Genomic DNA, 23251 nt, shown 5'->3' on the forward strand with positions numbered 1-23251 from the left:
TCAAAGCGAATTAAAAAAAAACTGAATAAAAAATGAATTGAAAACCAGGCATGGAGAGTTGCTACTTCAAAATTCTCTCCACAAAAATAGAGAATATGAGAAATAATAATTAATCTGATGGCAAATCTGATTATTTCAGTAACTCAGCCCATCGCTAGTGCCTACGGACGCAGAGCCATGACTCTTACGTATCTTGTCATGGCAAGGGGGCAAGTTTGAGCTGAGTCTGAACCAAGAGCATCAGTTCCTCGATCTGACAGAATGACTGCTTGACTGGCTCTAAGAATTCACTCCATAAAAAGCTGGGAGCAATTCATCAGGGGCATTTGAATCAATGCTTTATATGGATAGTTGACCAAGTGCTTTCAGGTATCAAGAATTCAGCACACAGCAGCTATGCTACTAATGCGGGTAGGGGTGAGGATTTAATGGATTCAGGTTTTATGATATGCCTAAGTACAGGAAGAAAAAGCAAAGAAAGGCTTATTGATGATCCCTGTATGATGTCTGCTTTTCTAGTTAAGAGCACCATTTTTCATTCATTTCATTCATTGGCCATCACTTGTGCCTAGTAAGATCGTCTTCCAAGATAAGGTCTTTAAGTGACTGTGGAGGCCAATTCTGGATCCACACAGCCTCCCACAGTGAGGACATAGGTTTCCAGATGGAAGATGGTCGTGATGAGGATTTGTTTGATATGCCTTCCGCTTAGCTTGTTTGTCCCGTTTGCCCTGTATTCGTGCTTCTTCAAAGTCCATGGCACCTTTGATAATAGCCAACATCCATTTGGGACATTCACGGGCCAAGACTTCCCAGTTCTTGATGTTCATGTTACATTTTCCTAGACTCACTCTAAAATCCTCTTTAAACCTCTTTTACTGTCCACCGATATTCCATTTTCCATCCTTAAGCTGGGAGTAAAGTAGCTGCTTTTGAAGACGGTGATCAGGCATTCAAACATCACCGGTCCAGCAAAGTTGATGTTGAAGGATCATTGTTTCAACACTGGTAGTCTTTGCTTCTTCCAAAACTCTAACATTAGTCCATCTGTCTTCCCAAGTAATTTGCAGAATTTTCCAGAGGCAGTGTTGGTGGAATCTTTCAAGAAGTTGGGAGTGGCGTTTATAAACAGTCAATGTTTCACAGGTGTACAGTAAGGTCAGTAGTACAATGGCTTTGTAAATAAGCATTTTGGTCTCCCTGCGAATATCCCAATCCTTGAACACTCTACGCTTCATTTGGGAGAATGCGGGACTCGCACAGCTCAGACGATGTTGAATTTCAGCATCGATGTCAGCTTTTACAGAGAGATGGCTGCCAAGATAGGGGAAATGATCAACGTTCTCCAGCGTCACACCATTAAGCTGAATTGATGGTGCTACAGAGGGACTAGTTCACACCTGTTGATGAAGCACTTTGGTTTTTTTAATATTAAGTGAGAGCCCAAGCTTTCCATATGCTTCTGCAAAGGCATTTAGGATAGTTTGAAGATCTTTCTCTGAATGTGCGGAGACTACATTATCATCAGCATATTGAAGTTCTGTGACAGAGATTGACATTACCTTACTTTTTGCTTTCAGCCTACTGAGGTTAAAAAGCTTCCCATCTGTTCGGTGTATGATTTACTAATAGGCAAAAAACATGCGGTTTAAGAACCTACCTATAGCCCACAGATATTTCTATCAAACTTTAAAAAGCAGGGAAATTGGGCAGCAAGAGTGAATGCACCAGGGGAGCAGGAAACCTGACCTCCTCTCTGAGATATTGGACTGCCCTACACATTTGTCAAAATGCAAACACAATTTGGGTTGGTCTCTCACAGTCCAATCCACTTGCTGTGTAGCTTGGAAGAATTTGGTAACATCTGCCTCTGAGCAATTTCCCTGCTTTTTAAAGCTTGATAGAAATATCTGTGGGCTATAGGTACGTTCTTAAACCGCAAGGTTTTTCCCTATTAGTAAATTTATCTTTTTAATCCAGGAGGTAAGAAATGGGATCCTGTGCAAATTTGCTGAGAATGGATTGCTCATTTGCATGTTTATTGAGTTCAGTGGGATTTACTCCCCTGCAATCATGCTCAGGATAGGTGAAACTGACCACAGGGGATGGGGAGGAGGGGAATAAGAGCAGGCAGGAGGGGGAGGGGAGGAGAAGGACAGGTTTGATCATTTGCATGTTTATTGAATTCAGTGCAATTTATGCCAGTGCAATCATGCTTAGGATAGGTAAAACTGACCAGGGGGCGGCAGGGAGGGCTGGAGTGGGCAGGGGAGGAGGAAGAAGAGGGGAGGAAAGGGGAAGGGAGAGGAGAAAGGAGGGGAAAGGCAGGTCTGATCATTTTCATGCTTATTGATTTCAATGGGATTTACTCCTAAGCAATCATGGTTAAGATAGGCAAATCTGACCATGGGGGAGGAGGAGGGGGAGGAGCAGATTGGAGGGGGGCAAAGGAAGGGGGAGGGGAAGGCAGGTTTGATCATTTGCATGCTAATAGAGTTCAATGGTATTTACTCGTGTGCAATCATGCTTAAGATAGGTAAAATTGACCATTGGGAGGAGGAAGGTGTCAGGCCCAGGATGTGACTCAGGAACCAGACCAACGGCTGTAGTTAATTCGTGTTTTATTAGGGTAATGTCCAAACAAAGACTGCATTTTCTCATGAAGCAATACAGGGATACAGGTCCTGCGGCATTGGGAGAAAGTTGACAGAGCAAGGGACTTCTTCCCGCCTGTTCTTTAAGAAGGGGCCAAATGGGCGCGCCATACCTGGTCTCCCTGTTGAAGGGGGGGCCCTCCTTCCTGTGCAGGTCAGCAACTCGCTTGTACTCCGTTTTGGCTTCGTTTAACTGCTGTTTCAGTGTCTGTTGCGCCGCTTGCAATTCCTTAAGGAAGTTCTCAGCTGCCGGTACCAGCATTCCTTCTGAGCTGCTTGGAAAGACTTTAGGATGGAATCCATAATTAGCGAAGAACGGGGTTTGTTGAGTGCTGGAGTGCAGAGAATTGTTGTAGGCGAACTCTGCAAAATGCAAATATGATACCCAGTCAGTCTGTTGATAGGACACATAACTTCGTAAATATCTTTCCAAAACGGCGTTCAAGCGTTCCATCTGCCCATCTGTCTGGGGGTGATGGGTGGAGGAGAGTTTTAATTCCGTCTGCAACTGTTTCCACATTGCTCTCCAAAATTTGGCTGTGAACTGAGTTCCTCGGTCTGAGACTACGCTGTTTGGCAATCCATGCAGCTGGTAGACTTCTTTTATGAATAACTTGGCCGTTTCTTTAGCCTCTAAGGCCCCTGCACAAGAAAGAAAGTGTGCCATTTTGGTAAGTAGATCCACCACTACTAAGATGGCTGTCATTCCTTGGGACTTGGGTAGATCAGTTATAAAATCCATGGAGAGGTCCTTCCAGGGTTCGTGTGGGACAGGCAACGGTTGTAACAGTCCTGCTGGTGTCCCTGTTTGTGTTTTTGTCCGCAGACAGACAGAGCAGGACTTTACATAACTCTCAATATCCCGATGCATTTTAGGCCACCAGAAGTCCTTGGCCACGTTCTGAATGGTCTTGTAAATCCCAAAGTGTCCCGCTGTGATGGAATCATGACACTGGCATAGGATTCTGAGCCTTAATTCCCCTTCTGGCACATATCTGGCGGTTTTGAACCATAACAGTCCATTTCTCCAGTGAAAGGTTACTTCTGAGTCTAGACCTTGTCCCGTCTCCTGCTGATATTTTAGCATGTCTGCATCTTCTTGTTGTGCCTTTTTGAGTTCCTCTTCCCATGAAGGCTGGCATACTCCCAACGTTAATTTCTCTGGCGGGATTACGTACTGAGGCTGGTCCTCGGACTCACTTTCTTTGTATTGTGGCTGTCTGGATAAGGCATCCGCTCTCTGGTTTTTGGCTTGGGCATGGGAAGTAATCTGGAAGTTAAACCTAGTGAAGAACTGGGACCATCTTATCTGTCTCTGGTTCAGCTTTCTGGCGGTTTGGAGGCTTTCAAGATTCTTGTGGTCGGAGCGCACTTCAATTCGATGAGAGGTCCCCTCTAGGTATTGTCTCCAGTTTTCAAAAGAGTCCTTGATGGCCAGCAGCTCCTTCTCCCAAACTGTGTAGTTCTTCTCTGCAGGCTTTAACTTCCGAGAGAAGTACGCACAGGGGTGCAGCTCCTTCCCTTCTTGGTCTAATTGTAGCAGGACCCCCCCGATGGCAAAATCTGAAGCACCTGCTTCCACTACGAAAGGGCGGTTCGGATCAGCAAAGCGCAGAATGGGCTCAGTAGCAAACCTTCTCTTCAGCTCCTCAAAGGCCTCGGTGGCGTTCTCTGTCCATTGAAACTTCTTCTTCCCCCTTAAACAGTCAGTCAGAGGAGCTGTTAATTTGGAAAACCCTGGGATGAACTTTCTGTAATAATTGGCAAACCCCAAAAACCGTTGTACATCCTTTTTGGTGACAGGTTGGCCCCAGTCCAATATGCAGCTTACTTTCCCTGGGTCCATCTCCACGCCTTCCGCTGAGATTCGATATCCAAGGAAGTCTAGAGACTTGAGGTCAAATCCACATTTCTCTAATTTAGCATACAGGTGATTTTCTCTCAGTCTCTTCAACACCGTCTTCACATGCTGGTCGTGGTCTTCCTGGTTCTTTGAGAACACCAGGATATCATCTAAGTAACAGATTACATACGTGTCCAACAAGTCTCTAAACACGTCGTTCATGAATTTTTGAAAAATTCCTGGACTTCCACAAAGACCAAACGGCATGACCAGGTATTCATACTGTCCGTAAGCGGTCAAGAATCCTGTTTTCCATTCATCTCCCTCCTTCATTCTGATCAGATTGTACGCTCCTCTCAAATCCAACTTCGTGAAGATTTTGGCAGAGCGCAGTCGGTCCAGCAACTCTGAGATCAGGGGCAGCGGGTAGCTGTTGGGGATGGTGATCTGGTTCAATGCGCGATAGTTGTTACAGGGTCTGAGTTCCCCCCCTTCTTTTTCACAAACAATAGTGGCGCTCCAGCAGGGGATTGTGAGGGGCGTATGAATCCTCGCCTCAGGTTTTTATCCAGGAATTCCTTCAGGGCCTCCCTCTCATTCTCTGTGAGAGAGTAGATTCTCCCTGATGGGATGCTGGCTCCTGGCACTAGGTCAATCGCACAGTCGTAAGGGCGGTGGGGGGGGGTAAAGTCTCTGCCTCTTTTTCATCAAACACATCTTTGAATTCTTCATACTTTGGCGGCAGGGTCACTTGCTTGATCTCTTGCACTGCCCCCGCTAAGGTGTTCTTGATTCCTTCAGGTTGACAGTTCTCCTGGCAATACTGTGAGGTGAACCACACCACCGCCTCCTTCCAACTTATTTTGGGTTCATGCTTTGCTAGCCAGGACATTCCCAGAATCACCTCAAAGTTCGAGAGATCTGACACGTATAGCGAAATGAACTCTTCGTGCCCAGGGATTTGAAGTTTCACTTCCTCCGTGGCTTGTGTCACCCCTCCTGACTTCAGGGGTCTCCCATCGATAGTCTCCACAGCTAGGGGAGCGTCCAGTTTCCACCGGGAAATTCCATGACGCTTGACTAACTTTGCATCAATAAAATTTGTGGAGGCTCCACTGTCAATTAAGGCAGTGGAATTAAACACCACTCCTCTGGAAGTTGTAATCCGAATAGGCAAGAGCAACACCCCCTTTGAGGGAGGTTGGATCGTTGGGGGGCCTTTATACAACGCTGCCCCCAGTCCACCGGCCTGCACGTGGACTGGGTGTTCTAGTTTCCCGACGGCTCGGCTTTCCCCCCTTTCAGTCCACAGTCTCTGGCCACATGGCCCGGCTTTGAACAATAAAAGCATAAACGTTCCCGGCGTCGTCTTTCCTTTTCTTCTTCCGACAGTCTTGGCCTAGCCCCTCCCTGTCCCTCAGTTGCATTACCTGCCATCCCTGCAGTGGGAAGGGTCTTGTTGCGGGATGCCGAGGCTGAGTATCTCGGGACCTCCTGCTTCCTTTCCAGGCGCCTTCCTCCCATCCAGTGATCTATCTGTAGGCATAGCCGGATGAGCCCTGGTAGGTCAGCGGGGGGGGGGAGGTCCTGGCCAACTCATCCAGGATTTCAGCACTTAATCCACTCCGGTACATAAACATCAGGGCGGCGTCATTGTAACCAGTTTCCTGGGACAGAATTTTAAAAGCGTTAGTGTACTCGGAAACAGTCCCTTTAGCTTGCTTCAGAGCGCCTAGTTGCCGTGCTACTGTTTCAGCCCTTTGCGGGTCTTGAAACATCTCGGTCATCTCCTATATAAATCCTCTGTACCTTCCTAAGACAGTATCCTTTCTCACGAGATACGGAGTCACCCATTTTGCAGCTTCTCCCTCCAGGAGGCTAATCACGAAAGCTACTTTAGCCCCATCGTCTGGAAATTCCGTGTGCCTGACATCCAGATATAACTCACATTGAGCCACGAAGGTTGCCAACTGATCACTTTGTCCCGCGTATTTTGGGGGCAATCCAATGGGAACCTTTACTACGGCAGCTGGAGGGGCTGTTCGCATCTGGTCTATCGTGGCCTTCAAGGTTTGATTATCCGTCTTCAGCGCCTTGACTGCTGCTAGCAGGGCTTGAACATCCGTCTGCAAATCAGCTACCTTAGTCCTCAAGAGTTCCACTTCTTCCATCTCAGAAGTGGGGTTCGTCCCCCCCACTGCTCCCTTTGACATCTTGTCCCAGTCAAGTGAAGAGAGCGTTGAGGGTGATTTAGGTGGCTCTGTCAAGCTGTCAGGCCCAGGATGTGACTCAGGAACCAGACCAACGGCTGTAGTTCATTCGTGTTTTATTAGGGTAATGTCCAAACAAAGACTGCGTTTTCTCATGAAGCAATACAGGGATACAGGTCCTGCGGCATTGGGAGAAAGTTGACAGAGCAAGGGACTTCTTCCCGCCTGTTCTTTAAGAAGGGGCCAAACGGGCGTGCAATCTTTCGCTCCTCCTTAACTGCCCCTCAGGTACTGGCCGCCTTCCCCCCCTTCTCTCCTGTCTTTTCAGCTGTCTGTGTGTGCGCGGTGAGGGGGGAAGCATCACCCCCTCCTCTTCTGAAGTTTCCGATTCCAGGATGGGGGATAGGGGAGGGGCTGATGGTAAACTGCCTCCCCGCTTTTCGGCTGTGAGCAGCCCTCCCTCTTTCCCCTGAGCCTGAAAGAGGGGGAGGCGTGAGAATGTCCAGGGAGGGCTCAGGCTCCCCGTTGCTAAGCGACCTTATCACTGGCAGTTCCTCTGTTTTGTCTTTGCTCCAAAGGGGGGAAGTTCCTCCCCCTTCCCTCTGCCATCCATCCGAATACTCTTCTCCCAACTCTCCGGGATCCAGCTCCCCAGGATTGGGACCCCAGCTCTGCCTTCCGACAGAAGGGGAGGGTGACAAGGGGGAAGGGGAAGGGATTGGAAGGGGATGGGGATGTGGAGTGAGGGGCAAAGGAAGGGGGAGGGAAGAGGCAAGAGGGAGGGGATAGGAGGGAGGAGAAGGAAGGGTGAGTTTGATCATTTGCATACTTTTTGAGATGAATGGGATTTATTTCTGTGCAATCATGTTTGAAAATGGAAATGGACTGCCTTCAAGTCGATCCCGACTTATGGCGACCCTATGAATAGGTATTCAGAGGTGGTTTGCCATTGCCTTCCTCAGAGGCTGAGAAGCAGTGACTGGCCCAAGGTCACCCAGTGAGCTTCATGACAGTGTGAGGATTCAAACTCTGATCTCCCAGGTCATAGTCCAACACTGACCTAGAGGAGGGGCAGGGAGGGGAGGAGGAAGGAGGGGAGGAGATTGGGTTGGTGGGCACTGAGCAGAGGGGAAGCCCCTTTCCTTTCTAAAAGGAAAACATTGTGAACAGTATTGGAACGAGTGGTTGCGGACCAGCTCCAGACACTCTTGGATGAGACCGATTATCTGGATCCATTTCAATCGGGTTTCAGGCCCGGGTTCGGCACAGAGACAGCCTTGGTCGCCCTGTATGATGACCTTTGTCGGGAGAAAGACGGGGGAGTGTACCTCTGTTGATTCTCCTTGATTTATCTGCGGCCTTTGATACCATCGACCATGGTATCCTTCTGGGGAGACTCGCTGATCTGGGAGTTGGAGGTACTGCTTGGCAGTGGTTCTGCTCCTACTTGGCGGGTCGGCTCCAGAAGCTGGTTCATGGGGAATATCGCTCGGCACCCTGGGCTCTCCAGTATGGAGTTCCGCAGGGGTCAGTTCTATCCCCCATGCTTTTTAACATCTACATGAAGCCACTAGGTGCGGTCATCAGGAGTTTTGGAGTGCGTTGTCATCAGTATGCTGATGACATGCAGCTCTACTTCTCCTTTTTGTCCTTTTCAGGTGAGGCTGTCAATGTGCTGAACCGGTGCCTGATCGCGACAATGGACTGGATGAGAGCTAACAAACTGAGGCTTAATCCAGACAAGACTGAATTGCTGTTAGTGGGTAGTTCTTCTGACCAGATGGTGGATGTTTATCCTGTCCTGGATGGGGTTGCACTCCCCCTGAAGGAGCAAGTTCGTAGTTTGGGCATTCTTTTAGAACTGTCCTTGTCACTTGAGGCTCAGGTAGCCTCGGTGGCACAGAACGCTTTCTACCAACTCCGGTTGGTGGCCCAGCTACGTCCCTATCTGGATAGAGACAATCTCGCTTCAGTTGTTCATGCTCTGGTAACCTCTAAATTAGATTACTGTAATGCGCTCTACGTGGGGCTGCCTTTGAAGACGGTTCAGAAACTGCAGCTCGTGCAATATGCAGCGGCCAGATTGTTAACAGGGGCCAGGCGGTCCGAACATATAACACCGATTCTGGCCCGCTTGCACTGGCTGCCTATATGTTTCCGGGCCCGACTCAAGGTGCTGGTTTTGACCTATAAAGCCTTACACGGCCTGGGACCACAGTACCTGATGGAATGTCTCTCCCAATACAAACCTACCCGTACACTTCGTTCAACATCGAAGGCCCTCCTCCGGGTGCCTACTCAGAGGGAAGCCCGGAGGATGGTAACCAGAAAAAGGGCTTTCTCCGTAGTGGCCCCCGAATTATAGAACGATCTCCCTGTGGAGGTACGCCTGGCGCCAACATTATCATCTTTTCGACGCCAGGTTAAAACATTCCTTTTCTCCCAGGCATTTTAATAAATTTAATAATTTAATAATTTTAATTTTAACATTTTAACATCTCAATTTATTTTTAGCATCTTAGTATGCTAGTATATTTGTATTTTAGTATGTTTAAATTGTTTTATAAATGGTTTTAATTGCATTTTTGCTGTGTTGCTTGTTGTGAACCGCCCAGAGAGCTTTGGCTATGGGGCGGTTAGAAATTTAATAAATAAATAAATAAATAGTATCTTTGCTATTCAGCGTTTCCCCTATGTTTTTATTCTACAGCAGGCACATGTAGACTCCCACCCAAATTTAAACCAAAGCTGTCCCTGGTGATATCCACAACAGGCATTTATTTCACTTTGGACAGTCATGGCTTCTCTCAAAGAATCCTGGGAAGTGTAGTTAGTGAAGGGTGCTGAGAGTTCCTAGGAGACACCCTGTTCCCCTCACAGACCTTCAATCAGAGTGGCTGACTGTCAAACCACTCTGGCAACTGGAGCTCTGTCAGTGGAATAGGAGTCTCCTCTCAGCATCCTTCACAAACTACACTTCCCAGGATTCTTTGAGGGAAGCCATGACTGCCTCACATGAAATCAAAGTCTGGTATGGGTGTGGCCCCCTGATTAGGCAAACTGTGAGTCTGGCTTTTAGAACACTGACAGTTGGTTCTTACTGAGCATGCCCAACACTATCATTGAGTTCAAGGCAAAATTTCTTAAATTAATTAAAAATCATCCAGGCACTTTTTTAACTTTTAAACTGCAGAAGGTCAGAGTATGGGGCAAGCTCAGTAATAGAATTACAGGTACTCTGTGAACATTTTTAATGAATTTCAACAGATTATGAGAACTCTCAGAGAAAAAAGTCCAAAAGGGGGGTGGGTTTCCCCCCCGCTCTTTTTAGACTTTGAACTCTCTATTCTCTCTGACTTTGTGTATTGCCATGAATATTGAGAGGGTTGTTAAGCAAGTGTTTCTAAGTTCAGGACTATACGTTTTGTAAGGTTTTGTTTTGAAATGAGCTTATGGAAGCACCAGAATGGCATGGGGGGTATTTTCAATTTAACATTGCAGAATGTGAAAAATCCACACTGGCTATAGTATACAGCCAGTCTTGTGGCTGTATAATTTCCACACCAGTAGGAACTTTCCCCTCAATAAGGTATAGAATCATAGCAATGAAGATAGCAAATAAGGTAGGAGCAATGACACATCCATGTTTTACGCCTGATCCGACTCTGAATGGATCGCTCTGAAAGCCATTGTTACCCAAAATTGTTGCTGTCATGTTGTCATGAAGGAGTCGCAAAATATTCACAAATTTATCAGGGCATCCAGTTTTCAGAAGAATGGTCCAGAGCGTGGTTCGATTCACAGTATCAAAGGCCTTGATCTAATAAACGCCATATATAAAGGTCAATTCTGCTCCCAGCATTTTTCTTGAAGCTGTCATGCAGTGAAGATCATGTCCACTGTCCCCCTGGAAGGGCGGAAATCATTTTGAGATTCAGGGAAGACATCCTATGAGATCGGCAGGAGGCAATTTGCGAGGATCCTTGCAAGGATTTTACCTGCGGTAGGAAGAAGAGAGATTCCTCGATAGTTCCCACAATCTGTTCTATTGCCCTTCTTAAAAAGGGTGATAATTATGGCATCCCTAAAATCTTCCAGGATTTCCTCCCTCATCCAGGTTTTTTCGATGAGCTTATGAAGTTGTTGTGTAAGTTCAGGCCCACCTTCTTTAAAGACTTCAGCAGAAATCCCATCAGGTCCACTAGCTTTGTTGTTCTTTATTTGACTGATGGCTTTACTGACTTCATCCAAATTAGGGGATATTGCAAGCTCATCTCTAGTTTGTTGTTGTGGAATTTGCGAGAAGACCTCACCAGCCACAACAGAGTTACGATTAAGGAGGTCAAGGTAATGCTCTTTCCAGCGCAGTGCAATAGACACCAACAGGCAGTAGAATATGTAACATTCATATTCTGACTAGCTGAGAAGAATTTAACGTTTATTGGCTCTCATTCAGAGTATTTTGAAAGAAAATATTCAGACAAAGAAATCTTGGAGTATCTTGAAAGAAAATATTCAGTCTTATTTGGTTTCTTATTTAGCAAAGGTAAAATGGTGGCCTTCTATAGGCAAACATTTGCTGTCTTCATGCTGACCACCATGCATGAATAGCAACTGCTGGGATAAGCTCTCTGTACCATGCTCAAAATTGGGTCAACAGCTTTGTTTCCACAGGCACAAATGTGTGCAGTTCTTAGCATAATGAAATTAGTGCTGAATGGGAGGCCACTGCCAAGTTTATATATGAAGTAAAGGATGACAACACTGAAGGTGAAGAAGAAAATTGACCTTTTGGAGGTGGATGAGTTCAATAGCAAAGCTGGAGGCACCAAAACAGGGGAAACACACAGAGAAAGCCAGAATGAGTCACTGTTAAATGTGCTTATGACAAAAATTATAATACACACGCATGCACACACACACTTATTCTTTAATTATTTATTGGATTTATATCCTGCTCTTCCTCCTCCTTCCTTCGTCCAAGCCACTTAAAAAGGACATGGAAGCACGACAAATTGGGAAACCCCAGAGTAAAGCTGTTTGGCCTATCAAAAATACAGATAAATGAAATGGCAACATCCCTAAGTGAGATGCTTAAACTAGTCAATAGCACAAAAAAAAGTTAGCTTGTGATGTATGTGGAGAATGTTAATATTCAAAGTTGCCAAGGAGAATTGGACAAGGAAGAAACTGCAAGTAAATTCCTTTCAGCTCCAGTTCTGTCCTGTTTTTAGCTCTGTGTTAACCAGCATTTACTGATACAAGTTAGCTACTCTTATCTTGTTTGAATTCTTCTCAAAAGGGTAAAAAAATGCAAAGGACCACAAAGGTCAGTATTTGCTGAATGTGTATTTTAAAGATAAATGTATTTATTAATTAATTTTCAATGTTTCTGTCCTGCTTTTTTTATAAAAATATTATTCAAGGAGTCTGTTGAAATCTGAATTTTTATGGATTTATATGAATTAATCTGGGGCAAGAATTTAAAAAATGGTGCCCAAACAGCAAGATTATGGATGGTTAGGAAATTGTTTTGTTTAACTAAGCAATGCAGAAGGTGGAAGAAAAATGAGCCTGGATTGAAGAAGAAAAGGAAGAAAATCCATCCAGGGTCACTAGCAAATCTGATCCATGATTTCATCCTCCTAAATGTGGCAACAATCGGATTCCATAATGGTAAAGCAAAATCCATCCTCTGTGAATCTAACCATCCCAATGAATCTAAGCACTCCAATCTCCAGTCTCATTCCTGTAAGTAAGTCTGGGGTCCAAGGTCATCTGGCACGAATATAAACCAAGCCTGTGCAAAATTGTGACCCACCACTGTGTGGAACATGTCCCTCCATCCATCTGTTATATTCTTCAGACAAGCAGCAAAACTAAGGCTGCAATCCAACACACGCTTACCAGGGAGTAAGTCCCATTGAACCCAATGGAGCTTACTTCTGAGTTGACATGTATTGGATTGCACTGTAAGAGATTGATTGGGTCTTTAGTAGGCAGTCAAATATGGTTGGTCACAAATTGTGTAGCTCCAATTAAAACCCCAGTAGAATTATAGACGTGCCCAGAATGACTACATCAAAAGGGCAATGCTGCATTGATTGAAGAGGTTGTGCAGTGTAACTTATGAAAATTACACCCTGCAGCAGTCAGTGATTCTCCACACTCAAAGCAGGAAGCTGCCTTCTATGGAGTCAGACCATTGGTCCATCTAGGTCAATATTGTCAACACTGACTGGTAGCGGCTTTCCGGGGTTTTCTGGAAGGATTATCTCCCAGTCCTACCTGGAGATGCTGGAGGGTTGAACCTGGGACCTTCTGCATGCCAGGCAGATGCTCTGCCACTGAGCTACGGCCCCTCCCCAACTAAGCATGGCAAATATTAGCATTCCCCAGAATCCTGAGGGGAGGAAATTAACAGCCAACAAAGCTGGGTAGACATCCTAGAGGAAAAAGAGACATCCATGGCTCATTCAATTCAGGCAAGTCCATGCAGCAACATGTTGCTTTTGCTTTGGACTTGGCAAGTGTATAAGAAATACTGGGCCAATTCCAAGCCCTCTGTAACTGCAAGCTTTATTAAAGCATAATCTATTTAGTTATTTGTGTGTTTGTGCGTGTATTTTAAAATGGATTGTGACCATTTCATGGTAGGCTGCTTTTGATTGTTAAAGTCTAAATACTACAGAAAGAAATCATCAACCCCCCCCCAAACAATGATGTTTAATCTAATGAGGAAATGTAGCAATCAATGTTGAAACAAAACAAATAGTCTCTCTGATAGATATTTTGTGGCAGGCAGGAGCTTCCTATTAGTACTCTGTTGATGGATGTGCACACTCAAAGTCACAAACAATTACTATTCTGAGGAAGGTAATAAAGAAGTGATCTCTGTGTGAGGGGAGACACCTCTATTAACAAAAGGGAACACTATAATCATCATTTGAAACCCAAGAGCAAGGTCTCTAACCTTTCTGCTGGGCTGTCAGGCTCAATAAATTGGATGAGAGGTGGAGAAGAGAGAGTTTCAGTAGCAAAGATCCCTCCCTGCAGCTGCAGTCCAAAGCCATTCAAGGGGTCTCCTCTTAGAATCACCTCTGTTGTTTCCGTATGAACAATCTGCCCTCCAGGACCCACAGTACTAGAGGCCAATGACACTGAAAGAAGAGAGACACAATCAAGGTTGCAATACACACTTTTGGAACATCTGCAACTTGTGTTCCATTCCTACTACAAGAAAGCAATCTGCCAGTGTAAACCCACCATTTGTAAAGGAGACTCTGCTATCTGAGCACTGGGCTTTTGCAATCATCAAATGATAGAGCTAGGTTTTCTGATGAAGTCCAACCATCACCACAAGAAGTACTGCTCACAGAACAAACGAGAGATTTGCACCAAGTAGTGCCACTAGAATCCAGTTTCTTAACTGCTCGATCAAATCCACCCCTTTAAGCCCTAGTTTGAGGTGCAGAGAAAAGCTATGGAGCAAGATATTGTTTTACAATGTGGCCTAGAGGGACAACATGCAGCTAAGCTGGGTCTTGAACTCAAAGACAGATGCATGCAGACTATGCAAGACAGTAGATAAACAAGTGATGTGGTTACATTATTGTCCTCCACTAAGTGCTGTAGTAAAGATCAGATAAAGGAGGGAAGGGCAACGTGAAGACAGAAAAACTAAGCAATAAGTAACTGCTCATCATACAGATGAAATGGTGAACAACTTGGGATAGTTTGACTTTTGCACATTCACTTGGCTGGACTGTGGTGCAGGAAGCAGACAGAACCATATGCTCAACCTCGTTCTGTGTATAACGCAATGTGTTAACTAGGCATTCCATGTGCAGACCTGAGTGCTCATGGGCTTGATTTGCATGCCCTTTGATAGCAGAGGAAAGATTGCATGAACCGACTCACTATACATGTAGAGGTGGAACTTGGAACATCAAATCACAACTCCTTATACACATGGTAGGGAGGTGCACATTCAATATACTTTCCACCATGGATTCTTGGCTGCGTGAGTGTGAGAACCAGTTTCATAAACTGTGAGACACACTAAAACTAACCATCCCATCCCCTTACCTTTTAACTACCAGTGCTTCAAGCTAGTTTACAGTTAATAAACAAGTTTCCATGAGAGTTATGGCAAGGATGAGTGGAACAAAAGTACTTTCACAAGAAAGAAAGCATTCATCTAGGCTAGCACACTGGTGTCTAGAAAACTGTAGTCTTCTCTTCTTGTCACAATCTGAAGGTTGTTTTCTGAACTGATCCACAAAAACAAAGGCCTTTCTTTCTCTGTCAACTTTAATTTTTATTTTCAATCACACACCCTCATCCCATGTGACCAGCTATCTGAGATCTTGTCAGTTTCTTTTCCAAACTGATTGGTACAGTCTCCTTTTTCATCAGGGCCTAGAACAAATGGAAAATAGCCTTCCATTTTTAGGCTGACTGTGGTGAATTCTTTGATAAAAGCCTTCTTGGTAAGACTTTAGTGCTGGCTGTGGCATTGCTTTGCCACAAGTGGATTTAAAATGGAGATTCACACAACATTTAACATGGTACTATATTAACTAGCAATGCCATTCCCCATAGCCAAGATCATTCTATACCCATTCCCTCTCATTACTTCTTTTTTTAAAAACCCATCAGTTCTGTATACTGGAGTGGCGAACTTGTGACCTTTCAGATGTTATGGCCTACAACTCCCATCAACTCTAGCCCTGCTATATGCTCTTACCTTTGCAAGAATTTTGTATGCAAAAACATGGAATTGTAATCCAAGGTGGAATTACTGTGAAAACTTTGGAAACAGATTGAAGTTGTTAAACTGACACCTATATCAAAGGACACCACAAATTATATATATTAAAAAAAAACTTGCAGAAGTGGGCCCCTGTAATTCAATATATTAGACAGATGTTAGGTTTTAAAGGAACAGAGGAAGTTCATATTATTATGACACTAGAGAATTATATTCTTTATTTGTTGAAAGTAAATCTATGTGTTATGATCTTTTGTGTATGGGTGTATATATAAGTTTTGATAGTATGTACAACTATCTACGTAATGATATTTATAATTTTAAAATACCACAAATTCAGGAGGGAAATACAGAAAACATTGGTATGCTACAATTTGGAAACATCGACATCTGCATTTTCTTTAAAGGTTAGTGAACAAAAGGATGGCAATTCTAGGCAAAAGGGGCTAGGCAGAAACACCCCATATGCATCCTAAAACAGGAGCTGGTAAAGTTTTTTCCCTGCTGATTGCAACCAACATTCCTTCCAACTTTGCACTTCAAAAAAAGAAAGAAAAGAAAGAAAATAAAAGAAAAAAGACATGTGAACTTGCCTTCACATTGAATGTCAACCTAATTTCTTCCATAGTTCTGCTCTCTTCCCACACACATACGCGTTATTCAGGCAGGTTATCCACCTTTTTTTAAAAAATAGAAGTCCTAAGTCCTGTTTGTGTGTTCATGTTATTTAAGATATTGTTCTGCACTTACTTTCCTTTTTTATTTTTAAAAAAATACCTGAAGATTTTACTGTTAGGGAGCTGGAGACTGAGTTATGATGTCACACATCCTGATCCAATTATCTTCTGCTGCCATATCGGCAGAACTAGTTTGCCCTGAGCTTGATGCTAGAGAGAAAACTATAACTCTAAGCATCTTCCAGACCACAGCCATTCCTGTTTGTTTTTTTTAAAAAAAGTATCTGTAACTCTCGCATGCATAGCTTGAAGAAAGAATGAGGGAAACTTGGGAGACAGTGGGGAAGAGGTTCTAGTTTCTAGTGTTTTGTGGGGGAATTTGAAAGGCCATGGGAAGCTCAAGAGATCCCAACAGCACAGCACATAGTGGAGAAAGAATCAACAGGCCATCCATTCACCTTTTGTGATTAATAAAAAAAGGAGCAGGGAATAGAGCCAGAAATTTAAGGAAGTGCATCAATAATCCCAAGGAACCCTAAACAAAGTAGACCTACCTAACCCACCCCTTGCCTGGCAAGTGCCTGAGACCCTTACATGAGCTTTTGTGCTCCTTCTTCCTCTGTCTTCTCCTCATCATGGTGGCCCGTGGGCTCATGGGATGGTTGCTTCGAGGTAGAGTATTGGAATTCTGGCAGGCAAATCCCGACGTGTTCATTGTGGGAGATGCAAAGCTAGCAGCTACAAGAGCTGGACAAAAACACACACATAAGCCAGGTTTAGTGCCAGAAATGAACCTTCTTTGACATCATTGTTGGCTCCAACTTTTAACCCAGGCCTCATGAGACACATGCCCATTTGCATACCAATACACATGCCTGAGCATATACTAAAAATTAGTAGCTAACTAGCAATTATTTCCCCTCCCCAAAGCATGTTAGGAATAGTTACATTAAAGTTTCCCTCACCACCACCACCACCCATCTGCAGGATGCCAGCATATTTTGCTGGCCTACAAAATTGATAAACCTGCCAAACTCCACATTATTGAAGGGGTTTCCCTGCAGCTTTCACTGTAAGGAGTTCTCCACTCCTCCTCACTCACATTCTTTTAGGAAAGAATTTAGTGAAATATTGCACTACTACATCACATACTGACTGTTCCATGTACCATAGAAGGGACATAACCCTAGCCCACAGGCTGAAGTTCTAATTTTCATTCAGTGGACAAGACAGGGAAGAGGGGAAGAGAGACAGATTACCAAGGACTACCAAGGATAATTTAGGGTAGAGTCAGGTGGCAGTGGAGATGGAGCAGGTAAGATAACACTGGGATACTTTAAGAAAGGCGTTGCTAGAAGACATGGGTCTTCAGCATGGAACAGGAGAAGGAGGAGATGGCTTGACAAATGGAGAAGCCAAGGATTGTCCACAGGAGCAACCAGTGTGGCACATTCTGCTTAACAGCATTTCAGTGTTGCTTGCTGAGAATGCAGATTGTTGTTGGATACATCAACAGAGATGAAAAATAAAGAGTATATTACATTTGCAATAATCCTGGCTGGATGTCTGGTTCCAGGTGGGTGTCTTGCAATGCCCTGGGTGGTGAGTGTGGCAATAGCTGACACAGGGATCCCAGCAATGGTGGTGATCACTCTTTTGCACTTTGACTTTGTCCAGCATTATACAGGAAATGTAACAACAGAAAGAGAGAGAGAGAGAGAGAGAGAGAGAGGGAGGGAGAGAGAGTAAATATATATGGCACGCAAAGCAAATTGGTGGTAAGCACCCTGTTAAAAGAAAGTTAACAAGACTATGTTTTAAAGTTGCATAGGTGGTTCATCAAGAGTTTTTATCTGTTTGGAGGACTGAAGCATATGCTTGAAAGTCTTTTTCTTCAGCTGTGCAGGTTTAAAAACCCTGGGTTTAAATTGCCAGTAGAGGTTGCAGCAGCCTACGGACTGCACACATTCCCTTTAGGGCTTTCATCCTGTAGCATAAGGCCTTTTTCTGAATGCAAAAACATGCACAAACTCCTGCTTTGCAGGGCTCATCCAGATTCAGCATAGGCCACATTACTTGCTTTCCTCAGGGAAAGAGTTAACCATCCCCCCTGGAATATTTCCACTGCTCCTAAGCAGAGTGCTCATCTGTGAGTGTGTGAACTTGTCACTTGTGGAATAATTGTCATTACTTTAATTATTAAGAGGTTAAATAGTTGAGGGATCCTCTGCAAACCAAGAAACAAGGAGTCACTGCTAATTCAAGTTAATCATTTTAACAAAATGGAAATTGCACTGTCAAATACATGTATGACTCATGATGCTGCCTGATACTGAATTAGACCTTTAGTTCATCTAGTATCATCTATTGCAGTATCAGTATCATCTACTCCAACTCATCAGTATCATCTAGGGAGGAGTCCTTCTTAATCCTGCTACCTGAGGGGAAGTGTCAAAGATCAATTGGCAGAAACATGCCTTGAATGCAAAAGGTCCCAGGTTCGATTCCTGGCATCTCTAGGTACAGCTGGGAAAGACTCCTGTCTGAAACCTTGGAAAGCTGCTGTGGGTCAGTGTAGATGAAACTGAGCTAGATAGACCAATGGTGTGACTCTGTATAGGGCAGTTTCATATAGTCCTTTGATCCTTTTAATTAAGGATGCCAGGAATGAGACCTTCTGCATGCAAAACTTGTGTCCCACCCCTAACCACCCCTCCAAATATTAAATGGCAGACAACCCAGGATTCTGACACAGAAAATGCTGAGTATAGATTTCTCCAGCTTATCAGCTAAGGCCCAAAAGAGCAACTCCGGCTTATTGGTTGCTAGAAGAAGCCCTCCTCATACCTGAACTTAAAAGATCATAAATGATGTTCCTTAAAAGGTACCACTTCCGCAAGTGAACTCAAGTTTGGTTTATGGCAACGGATATTATTTGCCCATGTGATTAATTTTTCTGTTACTTTTCAAACCAGTGAAGGGGAAGCATGTGAATGTTCTCTCAACACACACATGGAGCAGAGTGTTACAAAGCACCATTTAATTAAAGAATGCAAATGCTTGGAGTTCCCCCCCTTTTGCAGATTAGATAGCAAATGCAGCTGCTAGTATGCCTTGCTGAAACCAGAAACATGAGAACAGAGATGGTTGCCGACTCAAAATAATTCTGTTGATATAAATTGACCCCAGAAGTTTAGCATACACTGTACAGTGAACAAACAGAAAATAGGCTGCTGATATTTAAGTTACCCAAAGAAACAACTTCATAGGTCAGAAGTATGTAGTGCAGTCACTTGCGGTCATTGTGCCCCCATCAGAAAGTTATTCCTCCATGTACTCCGTGTACTGTCATCAGTTAAGCTGTCTTTGAAAATTCATTTTGTAGAGAGTGCCTCATCCGTGAAGGATGGCTATCAGACTGTCCAAGGTTAAAAGAATTGGAGTTTAACCATAGCTAAAAGAGATTGCCTATAGCAGTATCAGCTGAAAAGCAGGACTTGCTGGAAATTCATCCCTGAATTGCTAAGAATTCTGCCAGAGAAACTATAGTCACTTTTTCCTAGCCATACTTCTGAATAACTTCTGTAATAATGTTCCCAGAGGTCTGGAAGCACATGCAAACCACTCCTTCTGAACCATTCCACTAGCATAGGAAGAAGAGGTATTGCCAAAAGGGATAGGAAGTGTGACCTTTCATCTTGGAGAGAGCACAAGAAATACCAGGATTTCCATAGGACAAGGATGGGGAACCTAGGGCCTTCCAGATGCTGTTGACTTTCCAACTCCCATCAGCCCCAACCATCAAGGCCAGGGGTCAGGGATGATGGGAACTGTAGTCCAACAGCATCTGGCAGACTTTATGTTCTCTGTCCCTACCCTAGGAGAAACAGGAACAAGGGATAGATGCTTAATATCCATCCCCTGTTCCGGGCCTGCCCATAACCAGAAGATAACTGGGGGACGCAGAACTCCATCCGACCTTCGACTGCTGTTGTGTAATGCCAGGTCTGTGGTGCAAAAAACAACGCTCATCCACGATATGATTCTGGATGAGAACGCAGACCTGATGTGTATTACGGAGACCTGGCTGGATGAGGCCTCAGCTCCTATACTTGAGGCCATGTGTCCAGCCGGCTTCCAATACGCACAGCAGCTGAGGGTTGGTAGGTGGGGAGGGGGGGTGGCAGTCATCTATCGAGGGTCTTTGGTTTTCACCAGACCCCCTCTCCACGAGACCAAGTTTGTTGATTGCATGTACTGGAGACTGGGCCCAAAGGGCAGATTAGGGATTCTGCTTGTGTACCGCCCACCCCGCTGCACAGCAGACTCCCTGGCCGAGGTGCTTGAGGTGGTCTCGGGCGTGCGGGTGCTCTCCCCCAACCTATTGGTTTTGGGGGACTTCAACGTACATGCCGAGGCCGCCCTTACTGGAGCCCCTCGGGATTTCATAGAAACCATGACTTCCTGGGAACTGCACCTTAGTAATATGGGGCCCACCCATGTAGCCGGTCATGCTCTTGACCTTGTGTTTGTCTTGGGAGGGGAGGGAAGTGCTCTGAAAATGGGGACTGTTTCTTTTAACCCCGTGTCATGGTCAGATCACTATCTGGTGAACATAGACCTCTCAATGCCACACACCCTCCGCAGGGGACAAGGACCTATTAGGATGGTCCGCCCCAGATGCCTGATGGATCCCAAAGGATTCTTGAATGCGCTGGGAGATTTGGAGCTGACTGAAGGACGCCCGGTCAAAACCCTGGTGATGGAGTGGAATAGGGAGATCACTAGGGCAGTTGACCGGGTGGCTCCGAAACGTCCTCTCCCCCTGAATAGAGCTCAGATAGCAACCTGGTATACACCATGGTTGCGAAGTCTGAGACAGGAGGTGAGACGACTAGAGCGCCGGTGGCGGAAATCTCGCTCTGAAGACGATCGGACACTGGTTAGAGCAGCAATAGCTGCCTACCAGATGGCAACAAAGGCAGCAAAGAGGGAATTCTTTGCTGCCTCTATTGCGTCCGCAGAGTGTTGTCCCAGGAGGTTGTTCCAAGTGGTCCGAAGCCTGGTCGGTCCAGTTGCTCAGGAACCCATGGAGCACTCTAAAGCCTCATGTGACACATTTGCTAAACACTTTGCCGATAAAATCGTGCGTCTGAAGAACATGATTCCGCACGCCGTGGATACAGGAAGCAGGCCAGAGTCGGCCAGTTGCAGTCCGGTCCGATGGGATTGGTTTCAGCCCCTCCCCTCTGAGGAAGTGGACAAGGTGCTCTCTACTGTGAAGCCAACCACCTGTCTGTTGGATCCTTGCCCCTCATGGCTCATTATGAGCTGCAAAGAGAGGCTGAGCGAAGGGATCAAGGCAGTGGTAGATGCATCCTTAGAGGAGGGTGCAATGCCATCAGCCCTCAAGGAGGCAGTAATAAAGCCCATCTTGAAAAAGTCCTCCCTGGATCCCCAAGAGTTGAATAACTTCCGCCCAGTCTCTAATTTACCATTCTTGGGCAAGGTGATTGAGCGAGTGGTGGCCAAACAGTTACAGATACACTTGGATGAAGCAGATTATCTAGATCCATTCCAATCTGGTTTCAGGACTGGACATGGAACTGAAACAGCCTTGGGCGCCCTGGTGGAGAGAGATCATCAGGAGATTTGGGCTGCAGTGTCACCAATATGCGGATGACACTCAGCTCTATCTCTCATTCAAGTCTTCACCAGAGAGGGCTGTGGAGACCATGTCCAAGTGCCTGGAATCCGTGAGTGGATGGATGGGCAGGAACAGGTTGAAGTTGAACCCTGATAAGACCGAGGTACTACTTGTGGGAGATAAGGGAGGGTTAGGAGATGTTGACCTGGTGTTTGATGGGGTGAAATTGCCCCTACAGGACCAGGTCCGCAGCCTCGGGGTTGTTCTTGATTCCAAGCTGTCCATGGAGGCTCAGATTTCGGCTGTGAGCCGGGCAGCTTGGTATCAATTACACCTTATACGTAGGCTGCAACCCTACCTCCCTGTTCAACAGCTTCCACTCGTGGTGCATGCCCTGGTCACCTCTCGTCTGGACTACTGTAATGCGCTCTACGTGGGGTTACCCTTGAAAACGACCCGGAAATTACAACTTGTACAGAATGCAGCAGCGCGCTTACTTACCAACAGCCGCCGCCGGGACCACATCACGCAAGTATTATTTGATCTACACTGGCTACCGGTTGCTTTCCGGGCCCGATTCAAGGTGTTGGTTTTAACCTTTAAAACCCTGTACGGTTTCGGCCCAGCTTACCTGAAAGAGCACCTCCACCGCCACCAACTATGCCGCCCAACTAGATCAGCCACACAAGGCCTTCTCTCAATCCCGCCAACCAAAATAGTTAGGTTGGTGGGTACTAGGGAAAGAGCCTTTTCCGTGGCGGCCCCCACTCTCTGGAACTCCCTCCCATGTGACCTTCGACATGCTCCTTCCCTAGAGGTATTCCGCAAGGCCCTGAAGACGTGGCTATTCCAACAGACCTTTGAGGTCCTTGGGAAGGATAAATCTCCATCTATCGTATGCTGATAATATAACTGTTTTTATGTATTGATGACTGTTCAGTATTTTATTATTGTTATTAATATGACTGCATTTGTTATTGTTGTATTTTATCTCATTTTAATGTACGTCGCCTAGAGTGGCTATTTGCCAGATAGGCGACAAACAAATTAAATATATTATTTTTATTTTATATTATATGAGGAGGGCATTAGATAGGGGAGAATATACCTTCCTCGTCCTCCTGGATCTCTCAGAGGCTTTTGATACCGTCGACCACGGTATCCTTTTAGATCGCCTGGAGGGATTGGGAATAGGGGGCACTGTTTTACGGTGGTTCCGTTCCTATCTTTCAGACAGGCATCAACGGGTGGCATTGGGGGATGAGGTATCAGACCCTTGGCCTCTCAATTGTGGAGTGCCACAGGGCTCCATCCTCTCCCCCATACTATTCAACATCTATATAAAGCCGCTGGGGGCTATCATCCGGAGATTTAGGCTGCAGTGTCACCAATATGCGGATGACATTCAGCTCTATCTCTCGTTTAAGTCCTGACCAGAGTTGTCTGT

The 23251-nt window shown here is 45.3% G+C and overlaps 1 protein-coding gene across 7 annotated transcripts in view; it reads right to left on the reverse strand.

The window, feature by feature from the left end:
• GRIP2 (glutamate receptor interacting protein 2) overlaps positions 1-23251 on the reverse strand; it is a 323541-nt gene that overhangs the window by 57069 nt on the left and 243221 nt on the right. For 5 of the 7 annotated variants that reach the window (XM_061618434.1, XM_061618433.1, XM_061618435.1 and 2 more), the window contains exons 10-12: positions 17699-17824; positions 16752-16904; positions 13681-13867 (exon numbers count right to left, since the gene is read on the reverse strand). In XM_061618434.1, the coding sequence (XP_061474418.1) occupies positions 13681-13867; positions 16752-16904; positions 17699-17824 (466 nt within the window). Of the gene's footprint in view, positions 1-13680; positions 13868-16711; positions 16905-17698; positions 17825-23251 lie in introns of all 7 variants that reach the window. The other 2 variants (XM_061618438.1, XM_061618439.1) reach the window with 2 other exon arrangements.

The sequence above is a fragment of the Rhineura floridana genome, chromosome 3 (genome assembly GCF_030035675.1).
Source record: "Rhineura floridana isolate rRhiFlo1 chromosome 3, rRhiFlo1.hap2, whole genome shotgun sequence".
NCBI classification, from domain to species: Eukaryota; Metazoa; Chordata; class Lepidosauria; order Squamata; family Rhineuridae; genus Rhineura; species Rhineura floridana.